Source organism: Anser anser (genome assembly GCF_964211835.1).
Source record: "Anser anser genome assembly, chromosome: 5".
Lineage (NCBI taxonomy): Eukaryota > Metazoa > Chordata > Aves > Anseriformes > Anatidae > Anser > Anser anser.
Genome location: NC_139725.1, coordinates 48,553,636 through 48,573,546, shown reverse-complemented (window position 1 = coordinate 48,573,546; position 19,911 = coordinate 48,553,636). Strand labels below are relative to the sequence as shown.

The window sequence follows — 19,911 nt, the reverse complement described above, 5'->3', positions numbered from 1 at the left end:
AATCTTAGGTAATGTGAAAATGTGTGGTAAAAGCCTGTGCAGCAATTCACTGCCATTTCAGTCAGAATATACCTGTGTTCATCATTGAAAGCTGATACAGCTTCAGCATGGCAGCTAAGATGTGTATTCCCTAGAAAGGGCTAAATACCACAGGAGGTCAGGTAATGAAATTATTGAGGAACCTTGATATTTATGGGTCAAAATGTCTGATTTTAATAACTCTGAAAAGACTGGAAGAGCATTACCTTTGAATCTAAGACTATATGTAACAAAGTCAGTTCCTGCATTTTCTACAGAAAGAAATAAAACATCTTCAGACAAAATTTCCAGAGAAGTCATTCATTAGTTTCTTGTAATTTGTCCAGTTTGTGATTTTCAAAGGATTTCTAGGAATTTAAGAGGAGACGGATACTTACTTGGATCTGAGCTCCTAACCCTCTTATAAGTAATTATAAGAAAATTATAAACTAGAAAATTATAAGTAGGAAAATTGTAAGTAGATGGCACCTTCATTAGGTGCTTGCTACTGGCTCTTATTAAATTATTTTTTTTAATTTACATGATAACTTAGGAGCAGTTTTTACTTTTACTTATAACTTGTGTGGTCTTGTATGGATCATCATTCTCCAGAATGAATAAACAAATAAATATTGCCATAAATGTATATTTTTCCTAGCGCATTAAAAAAGTCCATTTTCTTTTTTTGCCAGGTGCCAAAATTGCCAGCCGAGCTGGTCATAACCAGCGTATATTTGTAGCAGAATTCAGACCAGACTCGGATACCCAGTTTGTTTCTGTGGGAGTAAAACACGTGAGGTTCTGGACACTGGCTGGAAGAGCTCTTCTCAGTAAAAAAGGGCTGCTGAGTTCCATAGAAGATGCCCGAATGCAAACAATGCTGTCTGTAGCTTTTGGAGCTGTACGTACCTTAACAAACTGTTTAAAAATGTATACATACAAAAAATTCTTGACTCTTCTCTGCCTTTATTAGTTTTAACTGGGACTTTTTTTAACCTGTTAATAAGTATGTCAGTTGTTTTATACACTCAGTTTAGCATTTCTAATACTTTTAGTTAGAACTAATACCAGCTAATGGAAAGAGAAAGGCTTGTGTAATTTTATGTTTTCAGAAGAAACAAGCTATAGGTGCTTTGGGTTGATAAGACACTGGTTGGTATTTAATCCAAATGTAACAAAGCTGACTACGTAGGCTGTGGGAACCCAACAGTAGAACTGAGGCTAATTTTATGCCCACCTAGGGGTGATTATATTCTGTTCTGCATGCATTATTACTCATGAGTGATCTGAGAGCAGCACTGACCTGGGGCATTCATTAACATCTATGACTGTTAGATGACCTCAGTAGGGTTTTGTTTTGCTTTTTGTTTTTGACAAATGTAGGTCTTGTTGGGAACTTAGCAACAAGTTCCACATCCTTGCCATTTCAGGACTTGTTTTGAATGTGTAGTATTCGTATCTTCAGCTGGGCAGATGGCCATAGTTATCTTTTGAAGTGGTCTTTCTCTTTTATTGCATGTGTTTCCTTTCTGGCCTGCCTATTAGGTCCAGACTGAATTTGTACTATTAATTTAGACTTCTGAAACTGTAAATGGCCAGAGGTTTCATGTTTTGGTAAGACTACCTGTTTTTCACAGTGGTGTCTCTTTAGGTACCTTTGATTTAGGTACCTTTGTTTTGGGTTGGAAGGGAGCTTAAAGATTATCTGATTCCAATCCCCTGCCATGGGCAGGGACACCTCCCACCAGACCAGGTTGTCCAAAGCCCCATCCAGCCTGGCCTTGAACACCTCCAGGGATGGGGCATCCACAGCTTTTCTGGGCAACCTGTGCCAGTGCCTCACCACCCTCTGAGTAAAGAATTTCTTAATATCTAATCTAAGAGATTTCAGAGAGTCATGTCTTCCTTCAAAGTGAGGTTATCTTCCAAATGCTAGGTGCTAGAGATGCACAGCCTAGGCATTAGTTGGTGTTTTGGAACCCTCAGTGAACTTTCTTATGGAGGGATGCTTCGTACCATGTAAATTGGGCTTCGTGTTGAATGTCCTGGAGATTGTCAAACAATATGAGGTTGTCTGAGGATGCAAAACTTGCAGGGATTTTGTAAAAAGATACGCAACCTGAATGAAGCGACACCTGGTGTGTTTTTCATACTGCTTGTAGGGAACAGTTCTGGAAGCGCTGCTATTCCTTGACTTTTATCTCAGGAGGAGCTGGTTCAGGTGCTCGGAAACAGGTTAAAATCAGCCCAGCAGTTATGCCGTGAGGATGGTCAGAGGATCTGCCCCCATGTTTATTTCCAGTCCTCTTTTATTTATTCATTCATCAGGGGCACCACCATCACCCCCTTTAAATAAGGATGTAGGCCGTCAGCATCACCCAATTCAAGGAAAGTGTTCTTGCCAAACACATGCATATTATATAAAATACTATACAGGACACTGTATTTGAGGATTCTTCCTCGGTTCCTGTTGGTTTTCAGTGTATCCTAACAAGTTATCCTTAAATAGAAGAGGTTATTATTTTTATTGCCTTCCAAAAACAGGAGGCAGAGAAAAAGGAAACCAGACAATTACAGTCTGAGTTAATAGCAGGCTGTTTTCTTCATAAACTACTAGTTACTGTAATCATAATGCACATGGCAAGATGGTACAAATTGCCTGTTTGTGTGGAATGTCAAAACTGTTCCTGGTTTTCTTCATCTTTCACAACATTTGTGCACACCTAATAGGCTGAAAACAGGTAACACTATAGCTGAATTTTAAGTCACTGCATTTCTTTCTGCAGTTTAGAGCCTATTAGCTGCAAGAAACCATGTGTTTCAGACTTCAACAAAGCGTATAGCAGCTTGTTCTGACCCTACATGTCTTAATTCTCCTACGCAGGCATACAAAAAAGCAATCTAGCCTAAAAGAAATGGTGATGATCTTTGTTTCTGAATGTTTTTCTTCTGCCTTACTCAGAATCAGTTGATGAGTATATTTTTCCTCTTTTCAGAATAACTTGACATTTACGGGTACTATCAGTGGAGATGTTTGCGTTTGGAAAGATCATGTCTTGATACGAATTGTGGCCAAAGCTCACAATGGACCAGTTTTCACAATGTATACCACATTAAGAGATGGCTTGATTGTTACAGGAGGCAAGGAAAGGCCGTGAGTCTTTTTTTTTTTTTCTGCAAGCACATGTATTCTCTAAAAATTGTTTTGGTTCATACTTTCTAATGTGGAGTAGTTGACTGAGATGTCAAAGCTGTCAGTAGTCACCTTTGGATCCCTGAATAGTAGCCAAAGTGCAAGTCATCCCACATGAGCTTCTTGTACTTATTTTTTCCACTGACTGGAAGAGACTTGTGATTTTCCTCCTGTATCTTTTGCAATTTATTTCACAGCAAATGTGTTAAAAGACATATATGTCCTGTTTCCCTCGACTGTATTTTGGTAATTGCTGCCTGTCCTAATAATATGTCAATTCGTTCACATACTTCACTGCTCCTTTGACTAGACAAAATCCCAAGGAGATACTAATTCAGACTAAGCTTAGCAGTGACCATCTTAGAGCTTGTTCTGTAAAGCAGTACGGTGAGGACTTTGAATCAGTAGTTCTTGCTTAGCTAAGAGGCTCAGCATATAAACATCACCTGTTCAGTAAAAACTAATGGTTCTTTAATGATTTAAAACAGATTTAAATGCCTCAGTTATAATAAATTACATTAAATTATATAGCTCTTTCATGTATTCATTGAGTTTTTTGTGCCAGCTGTTACATTTGTTGTTGTTCCTGCTTTCTTAATAGATCAAAGGAAGGAGGAGCAGTTAAACTGTGGGATCAAGAGCTGAAGCGATGTCGTGCCTTCAGACTGGAGACAGGACAAATGACTGACTGTGTTCGCTCTGTTTGTAGAGGCAAGGTAAAGGAATCATCATGACTTTAAAAAAAAAGTTTATAATCCATGGGTTGATCTGTGGCATTAAAAATATGACAAATCGTTTGCTTCCTCTTTCTTTTAGTATTTGAAATTAAATGTTGAGCTGCAAGGTGTCTACATTTGACTTTTTACAATTAAAAAAAAATCTGTTTCAGGAGATCTTATTCTTAATTAGGTTAATATTCTTTACATATTTGATTAAAGACTAAGGATTTCTTTTCTATTTTGTATTATTTTCCACATTTCAAATATTGCAAGCAATAATTCCACTGGTGCCGTGATACTTCTTTGTACTCTAGGAGATCATAGATGATTTTAAGAAGTAAATTAGCTTTGATTTGACTTAAGCAAACTTTCTTGACTTAACTATAGCTTTGGTTTATATCTTTATTACTGCTAATCATGAGTAGCTAATGTATTATATCATAGATAATTCTTCCACTGTTGTTCAAGGGAAAAATTCTTGTTGGCACAAGAAATGCTGAAATAATTGAAGTTGGAGAGAAAAATGCTGCATGTAACATTCTAATTAATGGTCATATGGATGGACCAATCTGGGGCCTAGCAACACATCCTTCCAGAGATTTTTTCCTTTCTGCTGCAGAAGATGGCACAGTAAGACTCTGGGATATTGCTGAAAAGGTAGGTGTTGAAGAACGGTTCTTGTTTTGGAAAAAAGCAAAAAATATCCTAGACTTGTGGTGGTGTTGAGGATTCAAAGCTTGCTATTTAATGTATTCTGAAAATAATTCATCTGATACTATAAGCATAAGATACTTTTGAAATATGAACATATAGAGACATTTACTTTTCTGGATTTTTATTTCTTCACAGAAGATGCTGAACAAAGTCAGCTTAGGGCATGCAGCTCGTACTGTCTGTTACAGCCCAGAAGGTGATATGGTAGCCATTGGCATGAAAAATGGAGAATTTATTATCTTGCTTGTGACATCTCTGAAAATTTGGGGAAAAAAAAGGGACAGAAGATCAGCTATCCAAGATATCAGGTCAGAAAACATAATGGCTTTGTATGTTCGTAGTATTCTAGAAATTTATATTTTGATTTTTAAAAATACAGTTTTTGTATTTCTGAGGAGCATTACAATGACATTTCAGAGAGCTGGAATCAGTGAGTGAATTAGAGTTTGTTTGATTTCTCCTCTACCAGGAATAAAAAGAAAGGAGGAGCTACTTGAAGTTAAGAAACAGCCATCAGTCAAAAAACAGGCCCTCTGCAGTAGGGGGAGTCTCAGGTGATACTGACAAGGATTAGATAAAATGAAAGGGGAGGGGAAAGTAAATGGAAAAATAGGAAGAGACCATCCTAATCAGGGGGCATATCAGTAGGTGTAAAAAGGAACAGGGTAAGATGATGCGTAGGAGGTAAAGTGAGATCAGTGGTTTACAGAAGGTGACTGGATGTCATCACAGAAATAGAAATGCCTCTTCTGTCAGCTTGCTTAGTTATGGTTTATTAGAAGGAATTTATTCAGCAGAAGGAAAACTTTGCTTATGTTTCCTGAGTCAGGTAAAAGCTTACTTAAAGGAGGAAAAAGACTGTTCCTTCTGTGAGTTAAATGAATCGTGATCAGCTCAGGGTAACTGCTGGAGTCTAGAAGGGGGAAGAATATGAGCAAACTGGCATCTTGCAGTGGGAGGCAGGAGAGCCCCACTAGGAGTTAGGGCTTGCTGGAATCAGAAAAGCTGTCCCAGGAGTGTCTCAGAGATGACAGAAATAAAGAACTTCCCTAGTAACACAAAAGAAGCTATGAGGAATTTTTTCTGCCCAGGAAGCTACTGAATTTCAAGACTGAAAAGGAAAGCTGGTGGAAACAAACCACTGTGCAAACATACATTGGACAGATGAAAGATTTGATTTTCAGGTCTTTTTATTTGGTATATTTCATCTAGAAGGTCTGAGTTTTCTTCATTTAAAGTTTTTTTGTTTGTTTGTTTTTAAACTTTGCACCCTTTGAAGTATAGCTTTAGAGAGCCAGGGTCATCAGGAGCATGTCACAGTTGTTACTCCACTGAGGTGGTGATGAAATCAGATATACCTTCTAATGCATATACATTCCCCAAAATTTTGTTTCAAAAGTTATTTTACTTAACAGACAAAAAATACTCCACCTTTCTCTTCAGGTCTGGTTAGCATAAACTTGAAATGCAAATTTACCTGTGCTTCTCAAATCCTATATTACACCTATTGTAAGTACCAACCTATATTACAATTTACTGCAAGTTTATATGTTCATAAACTCTTTCATCTGTTCAGGTTTAGCCCAGATTCTCGTTACTTAGCAGTCGGTTCCAGTGAGAATGCAGTGGATTTTTATGATCTGACGTTGGGTCCCACACTAAATCGAGTCAGCTACTGCAAAGATATCCCAAGTTTTGTGATCCAGATGGACTTTTCTGCAGATAGCTGTTATCTCCAGGTATCAGTCATTAATTGTTCAAGATACTGAATAGCAAATGTACTCATGACAGATAGTGTGCAACTATTCTCCTTTGACAACTACTCAATTTTGTAACGAAGTGTCAGAGCAGTAGGTTACTGTCACTAGACTGTTACTTTATTTTAGTGGTAAGTGGATGACAAAAATAGTTACTGTGGAAACTAAGTACAAGAAATAAGCATAGAAAGAAGAAACAGATTTCAAAATCACTGTAATGAGTTTCCCCTGCCTTTTTATCTCCCAGATGCAGATGGGATATCTTAAACAAGGAAGGAGTACAGTCTGTTATTCAGTATGTCTCAGGGAACTGTGAATACTTCGTATCCCTGACAAGAATGGTAGCATTACGCTTCTTTTCAGTTCTAGCCTTCTCAGAGCAGCATCAAAACCATGGTGTTAGAATTCCCAGCCTTCTGCCTTTTTTATTTATGTTCACATACACATCACAAAATACACAATGTATAGAGAGTATTATGTGCAGAATGTGAGATGTTTCAACTATATTTTATTGATAGACATTTTAAAAATGAGTATGTCTTACTCTTTCTTGCTGATGCTTTATACTTGCATAGATTTTGGAGGATTTTCAACTCATTGAGCAAGATGCTTTATGAATAGATACTATCAAGAAAATACTTTTCAAAGTCCTTTAAAATTATAACCTCATCATTTCAAACAAGTTCATTTATTTTAAATTTGTATAAACTGTTGTCTCTGCTCATCTCAAAGGTCTCTACTGGGTCTTACAAAAGGCAAGTCTATGAAGTGCCTTCAGGAAAACAGCTTGTGGACCAGGCTGTGATTGACAGAATAACATGGGCTACATGGACAAGGTAAACAATTCACAGGTTCACACCTGTTAAAACACTTGTAACTTCCAGAAGCACCTACTGTTTAAAAGTTTATTTCATCCCTTCACCCAGTCAGATACCTTCTTTAAATGCACCCATGTACTCTGACAACACACCAGGTAAGTACTGTGCAGCAAAACAAAGTGCACAGCATGTTCGCTTGGTAGAACATGAGCTGCTTGACTGGTCAAGGTATCAGATAAAAACTGATCTCTCTAAAGTGTGCCTTTCTGTTCATTATGTATCTCTAGCTTCCTTTGATCATATCTGTAGCAGCCTCAGTATTTTTTAATTCTGCTGTGCAAGTTGCCTGGACCAATTGCATTTTTTGCTTCAGAATAATGATTTGGGGGGTAACATAATGCAAAATAATGATGGGAGTGCAGGGAAAACTAAAATATGTTAAAACAAGAAAAGACAGCACAAGACTGATAATTTGAGTTTTATTTACAGTATATCATTAATGCTATGTGTATACTAAAATTACTATTAACATTTGCATGTTAAAAGTTGTACAAAAGTACTTCAAAATACCTTAAAGTTACTACATTTAATTAAAAATGGATTTAGAAATTTCATGAAGAATGATAACATATTATATTTTATTGTATACTTAAATATATACATTTTATATTTATTATTTTACACTTTGTGCAAATCTGATTTCCTTTGCCTAATTTTGGGCTCCTTGCCTGCTTTCAATTGTTTGCAGGCAAAGCAATAATACCTCAGGCAAAATTCAAGAATAAATACACATATGGATCACTTTACACAGTAGTAATTCTGAATATTTTGTTGCTAGAACTATGAATTTTTCAGAGTGCTCTGAACCATTTTGCTAGCTTTTAATTTATTTTTTTTCCGTGGGTAATCCATTTTTGTCACCTTTTTGACGTGAAAACAAGAAACCTGTGTTTTTTTGACCCAATTCTATGTGTTCGAAGTACCAAATTCTTTCTTGAGTGTAATATACTGTGCTCTGATCTGTGGGGAAAAATCACAGAAAAAAAATGCTAAATTATACACCTACTAACAAGTGATAGAGTGCTCATTTCTGTGTGTTCTTGTAAGTAAGCCCATACATTGTAAGCACAGCTGAATAAAAAGCAACTTTTTCAAAAGGTTTTGTAAATGAAGTTTTCTATAAATGTCTGTTTTGGAATCATAATTAAATCTGTCTAGAACAGTTCTTTCTCTTCCTCCTCCCCCCCCCCCTCCCCCATTAATGAATTGGACTCAAGCAACTTTTTCATCTAATTGATATGAAAATGTTATATTCTCTTCATGTTCCTGTTAATTCTATTTTTTATTATTATTTTCTGATAGCTTAACCTGATTCATCCAACTCTTGTGCTATGGCATTCTTTTTTTAATCGTCTTTCTTCATTTTTGGCAAATGCCTCTCTGCGCTGTTCTTAGTACTTTGTATTAATGTATTAATAGTTCTTCGACTTGTTAGTGTTGTCATGGGCCACCATATTCTGGGAATTGTAAGACTGAATAAATTTCAGAAGCAATTATAGAATATTATAAGCATTAATTACAAAAAAAAAAGATTTTTATGTCTAAGAATAAAATGTAAAAATGACATTTTTCTGAAACCTCTTACATTAGTAAGAGCTGTTTGCTGTTTTCGTGAAGTTTTCAAAAGAATCTCTTGCTCTTCTGTTTCAGTGTTCTAGGGGATGAAGTAATTGGAATCTGGTCCAGGCATGCTGAAAAAGCTGATGTTAACTGTGCCTGTGTCTCTCACTCGGGAATCAATCTTGTAACAGGCGATGATTTTGGCATGGTCAAACTGTTTGACTTCCCATGTCCTGAAAAATTTGTAAGAACTTGTTTTTTGCATAGTTATTTAGAAAAAAAAAAAAAAAGTGCTGTTGATATCTGTTGATATTATGGTCTTGTATTGTTTCTCTAGAGGACATGCCGTAGAATATTTCCTTCTCTAAATTTGTGGCTTTTTAATGCATCTGTGTAATTTAGCTCTGTAGTCTCATAGGAATGCTTCATCTCAAATTTTTCATATTTTTTTTTTGTGCAATGGCTCTTTCTGTAAACTCTGATAGGTGTCAATATTGTGTGCCAGGCGGCATTAGTGTGGTGCCTTGTACTGAAAATCTCAAAGGCCTTTGTTTTATTTATCCACATCTCCAATCTCCATCTGATAGACGAGGAAGACAGCTGGTAATTTTAGTCCCATCAGTGCGTTTCCATGGATGAAGAGATTACAGATTTTTCACTAATACTGGCATGGTTCATTTTGACAATTTGAGACTGCACTGCATAAACAACATGCACACATCTAATGAAAATCATTTTTTCAGTGTTAGGGATTTTATACAAAGTCTCTAGACATTAATCGTGTGACAAAATATATTTTGGATTGTTGTGTTAGCTTGAGCATTGTTCCCAGTTTGCAGGTACTGTCTCATTTGGAGACTATTCAATGGGAGTTCTTCAGGAGATCTTTCACATCTGAAAACCTGTGTAACATTCTGAACGATATAAATATAAGATGGAATAAAAAAGTAGATAAACATGCATACTTGGTCTGATTTACAAGGACACAGATTGTTTACACTCTTATTTTATTGTGTGTTTTTTTGTTGTTGTTTTTGTTTTCCAGGCAAAACACAAACGATTTTTAGGTCACTCTGCCCACTTAACTAATATTCGATTTACAAGTGGAGATAGATACGTGGTTAGTGCAGGAGGGGATGACTGCAGGTATGTTTCCTTTCTGTTATTGTCCGAAAGTACATAGGAGTGGTCAGGAACAGTCCTTAATGGTACAAAGCTCAGGTTCATAATTTGAATCTTTTTATCTCTGTTTTTCTGTTTGTATATAACGAAGTGGTTATTTGCAACAAAATAAATAGTTCAGATGTTAATATGAACAGTTCAGATTTACTAAATTAAAAGAAGTACACTTCTGTATTCAGAGCATATCATATATTTAACTGATATTTTTCTTTGGACCTTTCTTTTAACCGTATTGCAGTCTTATGTCTCATTTTTAATGTCTTCTTGAAAACACAGCTTATTTGTTTGGAAGTGTGTGCATATGCCTCATTGAGGGAGACATGGAGACTTGCAAAGAGGATGCTGCATGAAGTACCAGGCATGAAATACCCAGGATTGCAACGTGATATTCTACTGTGCCCTGCATGCTTAAGAAATGGTGCTGATCCAAGACACAGAGCGATCCGTCTCTGAAAGACAAGTATCTAGAGTCTGTCAGAAGGATAGACTGTAACAAATACGCTGAGGCCATTAGATTTGCTTCAGTAATCCGGGTTTGTATTTCACTCACTGCCAGATGTTGAAAATGAAATACATGGATAAAAGGGAAAAGGGAATTGTTGGTCAATGTACAGTTTCACAGTAAGATCCTGGGTTTTTAATCAAGAGATGTTATTTCTGACCTAGTGCTGTACATTGATCTATTTTGAGCATGAATGTTTCTTCTTTAAGTTTTGGGGTCTGAATATCATTGAAAAAAGAGTATTCCATATTTTATTACTGAAAGAAACCATATATTATCTCTTAAATATATAGTATTTTAATAAATGTTTATTATAATGGCAAATGATATTTCTATGATTGATCAAAAGGAAACATCATCTGGTGAAGCAGAAAATAAGACAGTTGGTTTCTTAGGACTTAAATATTTCTGTATTTAGAGGCCTGGGTCACAATCATGTCTGGTGAAAGCTGCTGGATATGCATGATCTTCATGGCTAATTTAGTGTTTTTGTTGCACTTAAACATTAAATTAGTTCTGTGAGCAAAAATAGATTTGCTCACTTTGCGAGTGCCTTGCCCACAACCTAAAAGTCTAACTCCAATTTTTGCCTTTTAAATAAAAGTTATTCTCAGTGGAAGAGAGATTATTGCTGTGTTACTTGAATGGGCTGATAGCCTCTATGCTGGAAATGTGGACTAAGGTGAGGATTTTATAGTCTTCATAATTGATAAGGCTTGGAATGTCACCAGTTGCAAAAATACAATTTCATAGCAATATGAATTGATTTATTTTCTCAGCATCATAGGGGGAATTCAGAGAGAATATAAACTTTCCAAACATTATATTTTGTACATTTGAACTTTTTAACAGAGTTGGGACTAGCTGGGAGAGGTGTCTACTCAGATTTCTCTCCTGATGTAAAAAAATAAAAATAAAAATGTCCACTCATAATGCTTCTTTAAATGGACCTGCTGTCACCTCCTAGCATAAGTGCATTTATTCCATCCTGCAACGTAACTGAGTTGAAAAAACATTTCAGTGATGGTGAAAACCTGAACAAAACTACGTTTTGGGTATTAGCGAGGAAGATTTCATCAGCTATTTGTCTAAATCATGTCATAGAGATGCATTACAGACTGAACTTGTTTTTTTAATCAGTGCAGTTATCTTCCATACAACATAGAAGGGAACAAAAGTAACAAATTATCAGCACTACTCACAATGACATTCTGCTGTGAACATAAAGATCTCTGTCTATGTAAGTCAGCATTACTTTAACGATGCCATTTGTTTAGGTCAGTCAGTAGACTTGATATTATTCACCTCTTGCATTCTCTTATGCCAGATAAAAGTAAAAATGAAATAAATCTCACCTGTTCTTGTAAGCATCTTGTGTGCATGGTGGTTATAGAGGGATTGGGAGCGTTTGCTTATAAGAGGGCGAAAAAAAGTTAATCAGACAGACTTTTGTGCTCTCCTAGGTCCAAAAATGCTTATTATGTACTCTAAAAAGATAGTTACCCCACAGTCTTAGATAATATATTTTATATATCAAGTTATAACAAATATTTATTTTAAAGAAATTGATGAACTAGACTATTATCAAATTTCTTGGCAAGTATTTTTAGCAAAATCTTGCCAGTCGTGCAGCTGCTATTCTGCAGGGAAAAGTACTCTGGATTTGGTCCGTGAGTGTACAGGGAAATCTTAGCAGTAATGGTTTTGATTTTAGGGGAATTGCGTCTGAGAATTGCAATCAGATCTGATCTGTTTTGTGACCTTATTGCCTGCATGCCTGTTTTATGTGAAAATTAGTACCTGACATTTAAATCTCAGCCAGAGAAATCCGTAGTAGTGTGCTTTTCTATAGCTGTGATTCTATCCCCTGTTAAACACATCTGTGCAGGGCTTCTTGACATGAAGTAAAATTTTTCCTGCCTCTATTTTAAGGTTGCCCTTCATCATTTCAAGATGGATGGCTGTTACTTGCTCCTTCCTAGTTCGTCCTACGCAGACTGCCAGATCAGAGTCCTTTTTCTTCTCTTCAAGTTTTCCCCTCAAATCCTAGGCTTGGTATCCCCCATCCTCCTGATCTTCTGTAGACCTTCATCCAGTGTTAGCGCTATGTGGGCTACCAAGAGGTTTGGTCCCTGTCCCTGCAGTATCGTTACTGGTCATGTCCTCTTCTCCTCCACCCCGGGCCCCCTTATTAATTCTGTTGATCTAGCTGTGCCTGTCCATTGATAGTTTGTCATTGGTGCTTTTTTTCTGAGGAATCTCAAATGCCACTTTGGTGGTGGAGTACCAGTGAGAGGCTGCCAGGCAAGCTGCAGCAGGGCGAGCCTGATGGCGATGGTGTGACGGTCTGAGCTGCCAGCTCTCCCTGCTGCTTCGTTCTCCTAAACCTCACTGCAGCTGTAAAGGGCTGGGGCGGGAGCTGGAAGCTGGGGAGCGCTTAGAAACAGAACTACCAGCCTTGTTCCTCCTGTTGCGGCCAGTTGGGCAGCTGGTATTTTCCATGAGAAACTGCTCAGTGGTTTGCCAGGTGAAATGCGAGCGGCCTCAGGTGCAGCTTTCTTCCTGAGGACAACTCGGAGCGTGGTTTGGGTGACAAGTTGGGATTCTCTGCTGAAGAGAGCGGCTGGCTGCAGCCATGGTTCGAGATGGCAGCGTTGTGGTCTTTTTGTCTGTGGTGCTCATCATTGTGCCTCATTCGCTGTTTACATTAAGTGCTACTGCAGTACCTTGCTCATTGTGGCCACCCGGATCAGTGCTTGAAGTGTGTGAGGAGTGGAACGGGCTGCCTGCCGTGACCCGGTATGACGGGGTGGGGAAAAATCTGGAATGTGGAGGGACTGGTGACAGCCTCGTGTTTGGAAGCCTTGCAGGGAAAGGTGGGCTGAAAGGCTCAAACTGGAGAAAGTCTTTTCTGTGATTACGCAGTGCTGAGATGGAAGCAAAAGTTCTTTGCATAATTTCTTTACTCATAATGGATGATTTTACTTTCTGGTTGAATTGTTTTTCTCTTCCTGGTGAGCAGCAAACATGTATCTTTGGGTTCTTAAAAGTCAGCAGTGTTTTTGTTTTGTAATAAGAATAGAAGAGAACAGCTCAGTTGGAAGGGATCTCCAAAGATCACCTGGTCCAACAGCCTGACCACTTCAGGGCTAACCAGAGGTTCAAGCACGTTATTGAGGGCATCATGCAAATACCCGTTGAAAAGAAAAAGAAACAGAGAACTGATTCAAGAAAAACAAAATGTCATTTCACTTTAAAAATAAACGTGCTCTTGAAAGCTATTTAAATATGCTTAGAAAAGAAAAAATGAGTGAAAGAAAATCCAGCTCCTAAGAACAAACAAAAATTTAAAATAAATGTATTTAGAACTGCAAATTATGATAGTTTAGGAACTGAGGAACACCATTTAGGTTAGAGAACTAATAAGCCAAATGAATTGAATCATTTAGACTTGAAATCTTAAATTTCTCATCCTTAAGATGAGAATTCGTTGCATATACCTTTCAGGTTTTAATAGGGAAGGCAAGAGATGGTATAAAATGAGAGATACAAGGAAGCATTTCACGACTGGTTTTGACACTTGAAGGAAAGCACGCATTCACAGTAATTTCAATTTTGCTCGATATCGGGGTTTCAGTTTTAGCAAGGTGCTCGTTTCAGAGAAACTCTGAACTTTATCCCAGTCAACTTAATGCTGACTTGGAACTGACTGCACCATCAGAAGCAAGATAAGTTATCTCCTGGATCTGGAATGGGGAGTCCTCCCGTTACTCCTCGCTCCATGGGGTGTAATAGTGGGACAAGCCAAGGATCTTGGTTTCAAATACAGTTCTTACCCAGGCAAGGTGCGATGTATTTCCCTCTGCCATTATCAGTGTCTCAGATGTGACAAGCCTTAATCTTTACAGATTCTTTTTATTCTGCTAGTGTAAACTCTAGACAAATGATGTCTTTTCAGTATTTTGGACAAAGCAAATCATCCTGGAGGCTCTGCAGAAAGGGAAGTAGATTGCAGGCCACAACACAAATTGCTACATCAGTGATTTTAGCACCAGTAACTCCTTTGCGTTTGCATACCCATGTTCTCATGGGCTTTCTTATGCTTCTATGCAGTCTGCTCTGTTTTCCTAAAGTTTCTGGCACCATTCAGTTTTTGCTTATGTAGCTAGATACGTGAACTTGCCAAAGCCCGCTATGCATTCTCTGTACCAGTCACTGTGGCGTGGTCAGACCCAGCCTGTTTCTTTGGTCCTCTGCAGCTGCTGATCTTCAATTAACTTTGATGTCAGACTTAAAAATTTCAGAAAAAAAATAATAGTTTTAGGTGTATAATATGTGTAAGAGCCACAATAAGGTTACCTTGCCAAAATCATTTATAAGTAAGTAAAAATTAGTGGGTGGCTTTGGTGATTTTGATTTTTTCCCAGTCTGCTTGATGCTAGGACAGGTCACAGCTCACCACTCCTTTCTTAGATTACCTGCAGCATTACAGTCATGACATTAATCTATTTTTTGTTAACTCTGTTAAATGAGTAATCTAACCAAATCACCTTAAGAAAAAAAGACACAGAAAGTGTTCTTTTCCCTCACAATGTGGAGCGGGAAAAAAAGGCTGAGCATGGTGACGATAGGTAATTGTAATGTCTGCTACCTTTTAAACAATGGAAGACAGGATGGAGGAAACAGGGATAGAAAACCAGGAAATATAAACCCAGAGAAAGAGGAAAACAAGGGAAAACAGAGGAAGGAGAGCTCATAACTAGGCAAGGGCAAGGCCAAAGGACTGGCACGGGTGGTGGGCGGGGAGTCGCATCGCTTGGCAGCAAAGGGCAAACATCTCCTTGCAGATGGAGGCTCTTCAGTGGCTGCTTGTGGGGGTAAGGACTGGTGAGCAGTAGTAGCGTGTCGGTCACACAGTGCTCGAGGAAAGGCTGCAGGCAGCGTTGTTGGCTCGTTCTTGGGAAGGTGCAGGTGCTCCCCTGTGTTGTTCCTTCCACGCCCATGCCGCTGGGGCAGCGACTTAGTGCTGGAGTACAAGGGCTGACACCAGCAGCCACTGTTGCAGTGCATGCATGTTTGGTAACAGAGAGAAGGGTAAATAGAAAAATACTATGTAACTTTGAGAGCTCACATAAAAGAATTTAAAGGTAGTTGTTTTCTTTTAAATGCTATTTATCTTTCCCACCTAAACCAAGCATGGATTTGTTTTAATAGGCCTTTTCTGCTTTTTATCCTTATTTTAGTTTCCTGTGCAAATGGGCTTAAATGCTGTCTTTAAGCAAACAAGTATTAAACCAAAGAAACGTTATACTTTGGAAATCTCTTCCCAACCAGCCTCTTTCATTTACTGCCTCTTCCATTTCTTGGCTATTGAAACTTTATTCACCAGTTCTTGGTTCTGCTCCCGGACATGCGCAGCTCTGCAGATGACAGACACGTGGCTACAGCTGTCTTTGGTCTGTCCCTGAGCTCCAGGTGCGGCCAGCTGATGGGGACGGCCGTGTATCTGCAGGGGGCAATGTCAGATAGATGTGGGCTGAGTTTTCCTGCCGTGGTTCCTTGTCTTAGGCCCCCAGATGTATGTGTCGTAATTCAGGGGAGAGGAATGTAATACAGGCCTATGAATGCACAGCAGTAGAAATCAGTGAAGTAAATCATTACAAAGTAAGGAAATACTACATTAAGGAAAACTTCACATTAAAAATCTGAACTCATTACAGGTGCTGCTTAGATAACTAAACTTGACTTTTATGTGTAGTGACTGTTGGTAAGAAGCACAACATCTGTGCACAGGTCTCTGAACTGCTTCCTGGGTACCTGCTAGAGGACAGCTGAGTTTGGGATGTGACAGGTGGAACGCGCGTTTGTGTTTGGATTCCTCTTCCAAAAGCCAAAATACGGAGTTTTCTGTTTCTATTGCTTGTTGTGGGATAACCTCAAGACCCTGCAAAGCAATTTCGCCTTTTATTTACTTGTAGTTGTCTCTCTTGCTTTGGGCACAGATGTCATATGGAGGCTTACTTGAAAGGAAGAGGAACAAGAATCAAAAAACAAAACTTGGCTTTTTTTGTGATAGCAAAAAAATTTATTGCCATTTTAGTTCCATTGTTTTAAAGATGTCTGATTCACACCATAATATGCTATTCTTTATGCTCAAATACTGACAGGAACTCCATGGCACTGCAGCCCCTATAACTTGCCTAGGATTCAATGTTCTCTCTGACTTTACTACATTCTTAAAAGCTTGTTGTACCCACCTAACTTTTAGTTGGGCCTAACAACCGGTATTTTAAACTAGAGGATTAACGTTGCTCATGCTTTACCTGTTCTTCGTAACGTGAATTCTTTCACAGGGGACAAATATCCCAGTTATCTCATGTAACTGCAAATTTCATAAGGCTAGTGCCGCCGTCAGCTGTTCCCACAGTGGGCCTGGGGCAGGAGATGAATGATTAAGGATACAGATGTAGATTACTGAAGTAAGTATTGCATTGGTGGGTTCTGAAAAAGGGATTTATTAAGAGTGTATGTACTTTCAGTCCTCTGTACAATTATAAGCTGTTTGGGAGGGGAAGAGTTTTCCATGTATTTGGTAGCTTTTGCCATTATTCTTGATTTTTTTTTTTTCCCTCCCACAGGAGCCAACTTCCACTCCCCCCACCCACCAAAACCCCAAATAAATATTTCTTTGTATGCAGTGGCTGTGAGAGGTCAGTCAGCTCTAACCACAGCTGTGCTGTTACTACAGTGACATGCGATACAAAGCATTATGCTGCTGAAAATGAATTTTACATTAATGTATTTAGTTGCAAATTCTTGAGATTGGAGGGGAGCATCTTTTCGTGCCCACTGGGTAAAAAGAGGGCATTTATTCTTCCCAAGAAACAGAGCAATTAAATATCTTCTTCCAGCACATTACTTAACCATCTGAATACGTAATACTCCGCTCTGGAGCTGTAAATGGTACTTCCATTAGTTCTATGATTTTTCCAAGCACTAGTCATACCCGGGACATGCACTATAGAGTGTTCTTTGGGAATATAATAAACATACTTTCTAAAGAAACTCCAGGCATGAAAACAGGCACAAATTGCATGAAAAAAAAAAAAAAGGTTTTCTGTACTTCTGTGAAATGTTGGTGCTGTTGGGTAGTACCTTCCCTATTTCTGGTCTGTTTTTCCTCTTTACTTGCTGCTACTTAGCGTTGTATTGTGTTTTCAGGCTCAAAGTAGCTAGTCTCTTTTTAAAAAAAAAAAAACACAAAACAACCAACACCATTTTCTGGTATATTATGAGCTTGGTTTATGCTTTTTAGTTCAGTTATGGGTATACAGCATATTATAATAAGTAACGGAAATGCTGCATTACTAATTTTTGAAGAAAGTTAATGCGTTTTTAAGGTAAAATTTCATGTAAGAACACACAAGACCACAATGATCACTTAAAATAACATAATCTAAGTAAATACATTAGAAGTATTCCCTTTAAAAATATATATACTTTTAGCTTTGTGGGTGGGTTTAATCACCTTTTTTTTTTCCAGAGAGAAATCAGAATCAGCAGCTTGCCTTATGCTAAACATTGTACAGTAGGTTATAAGACATCAAAGCTGTTGAAATTCAGCAATGGAGGTAGCAGTAGTTCGCTGCTGCCCTTACAAATTATCTTCTCATCTCACACTGAAAAGGAAAAATAGCTTCATGGTGGCAGCTATTTCTGCAAGGGCAGCTAATGAAGGCATTGGAAAATCCTATAGAAAAACAACACAATTGCAGTCTTTCATCTGGAAAAAAACCATTTCAGCATTATTCCTTACAAAGCAGGAGCCTGTCCTCTGCTACTCTACTCCCATCAGGTCACCTTAGGAAAATATTTTACTGTAGTACTTTAAGCTTAAAATCCAGTTGTCTGTTTAGATTTGTTGTGTTTCATTATGGAGTGTGTCAGATAATCCCTTTTGCTTTAACCAAAAAATATATATATTTTGAACTAGTCCAAAGGTATGGTCATGTATTACTGTAATAAGGATCATGGTTTTAAGTGTACTCCATTTTGGTTTCCACCATGAACATCTATCCCCTCTAACAATGTTGTATGTTTATTTAAGGTATATATATATATATATATATAAATTAAATGTCAGATTTTTTCATTAAGCTTTTTTTAAATTTGAATATAAGCCTTGAGTACTTTATTTCACAAACAGAATTTTAAAAATGCTTTCCTGGAGCGTTAAGTTTCAGAATTCAAGACTATATTTGTCAAATTTAATTTAAAAATATGTAGCTCTTATTGTTTCCTGATATCTAATGTAAATATTTGTAAAAAAAATTCTTTTGTATATTTTTGTGAAAATGTAGTTCCCCAAAAGATAGAAAACATTTAATAAAAAAGTGCGTTCATCTTACTGCTCAACATTTTCCATTATTACAAATAGCCGTTGATATACATGTGGTAGCCCACTGGGAATTTTCACAGGAGCTTCTTCAAATGAGTTATTTACAAAGTGTGTCCAGTAGGAAGAAGTGTTGGAAGGAAAAAAGCGTTCAGCAACAGATTCAGAGAGAGCCTTTGTCTTCCAATTATAAATGAAGATACCTGAAACCATTTACTTTCAAGTGAAGTGGTATTTAATTTCCTAGGGTTTCTGAACAGAGCACACCATCACTGTTTAACTGTTCTCACTTACGAAACATTTTTGTGCCCTTGCTTGCCCCTGTTTAAGAAAGTAGCGGAGGTATGATGACCATTACATGGAAATAATACCCCATTACTCACTCACAAGGAAAAGATAGCTAAGGAGTTCAATCAATGTTTGCCAGGACAATTGTATACATCATACCAAACAGCTGCTTAAAAAAATAAAATCATAGTATGACCTGAATACAGGAATAAACTTCCTAACAACTTCAACACACCTAATCTTAAATGAGAAGCATTACTCAAATAGAACACAGGCTGTGCTTTGAAAGTTTTTAATGGAATTTAAAGTAAATCTATTCTTACACAGACATCTTACAGTGTAAAAAAAATGTAAAACTGCTCAAACTTACAAACTTGGAAAATTAGAGACATTTCAAGTATGCAATCAACTTTGTTTTATGAAAACAATGTATATTAAAAGTTCAAAATGCATGAATTTTTCTTACATCCTTTGCCCCTGGCAGTTAATTGTCCTTTCTGCTACCGGCCGAAGGAAGCAAAGTTCAGTCCCCAGTTGTATCCTTATCATTCACTGAGGGGAAAGAGAGAAACAATTCCTGTAAGTAACCATCCCACCATTCTGTAACGGTGGTTTGAGAACCGTTACCCCTGCGGCAATTAAGACCTTTGCAAATGAGATTAGGTGGAGTAAAAGGCTTAGGCAATTTGAGTATCTTATAGGCCA

At 37.6% G+C, this 19,911-nt stretch overlaps 2 protein-coding genes across 7 annotated transcripts in view; one reads left to right on the top strand and one right to left on the bottom strand.

The window, feature by feature from the left end:
- Positions 1 to 18,927, top strand: part of EML5 (EMAP like 5) — a 112,785-nt gene extending 93,858 nt beyond the window's left edge. For 3 of the 5 annotated variants that reach the window (XM_083836485.1, XM_083836482.1, XM_083836486.1), the window contains 10 exons: positions 711 to 919; positions 3,015 to 3,172; positions 3,813 to 3,927; positions 4,399 to 4,587; positions 4,780 to 4,952; positions 6,221 to 6,383; positions 7,134 to 7,237; positions 8,930 to 9,083; positions 9,885 to 9,985; positions 10,298 to 18,927. In XM_083836485.1, coding sequence (XP_083692611.1) covers positions 711 to 919; positions 3,015 to 3,172; positions 3,813 to 3,927; positions 4,399 to 4,587; positions 4,780 to 4,952; positions 6,221 to 6,383; positions 7,134 to 7,237; positions 8,930 to 9,083; positions 9,885 to 9,985; positions 10,298 to 10,334 — 1,403 coding nt within the window. In that variant the 3' untranslated portion in view covers positions 10,335 to 18,927. The remainder of the gene's footprint in view (positions 1 to 710; positions 920 to 3,014; positions 3,173 to 3,812; positions 3,928 to 4,398; positions 4,588 to 4,779; positions 4,953 to 6,220; positions 6,384 to 7,133; positions 7,238 to 8,929; positions 9,084 to 9,884; positions 9,986 to 10,297) is intronic. The other 2 variants (XM_083836484.1, XM_083836483.1) reach the window with 2 other exon arrangements.
- The window catches only part of ZC3H14 (zinc finger CCCH-type containing 14), a 24,565-nt gene continuing 22,454 nt past the window's right edge, over positions 17,801 to 19,911 (bottom strand). For both annotated transcript variants that reach the window (XM_083836494.1, XM_083836495.1), the window contains exon 17: positions 17,801 to 19,758. In XM_083836494.1, the coding sequence (XP_083692620.1) occupies positions 19,752 to 19,758 (7 nt within the window). In that variant the 3' untranslated portion in view covers positions 17,801 to 19,751. The remainder of the gene's footprint in view (positions 19,759 to 19,911) is intronic.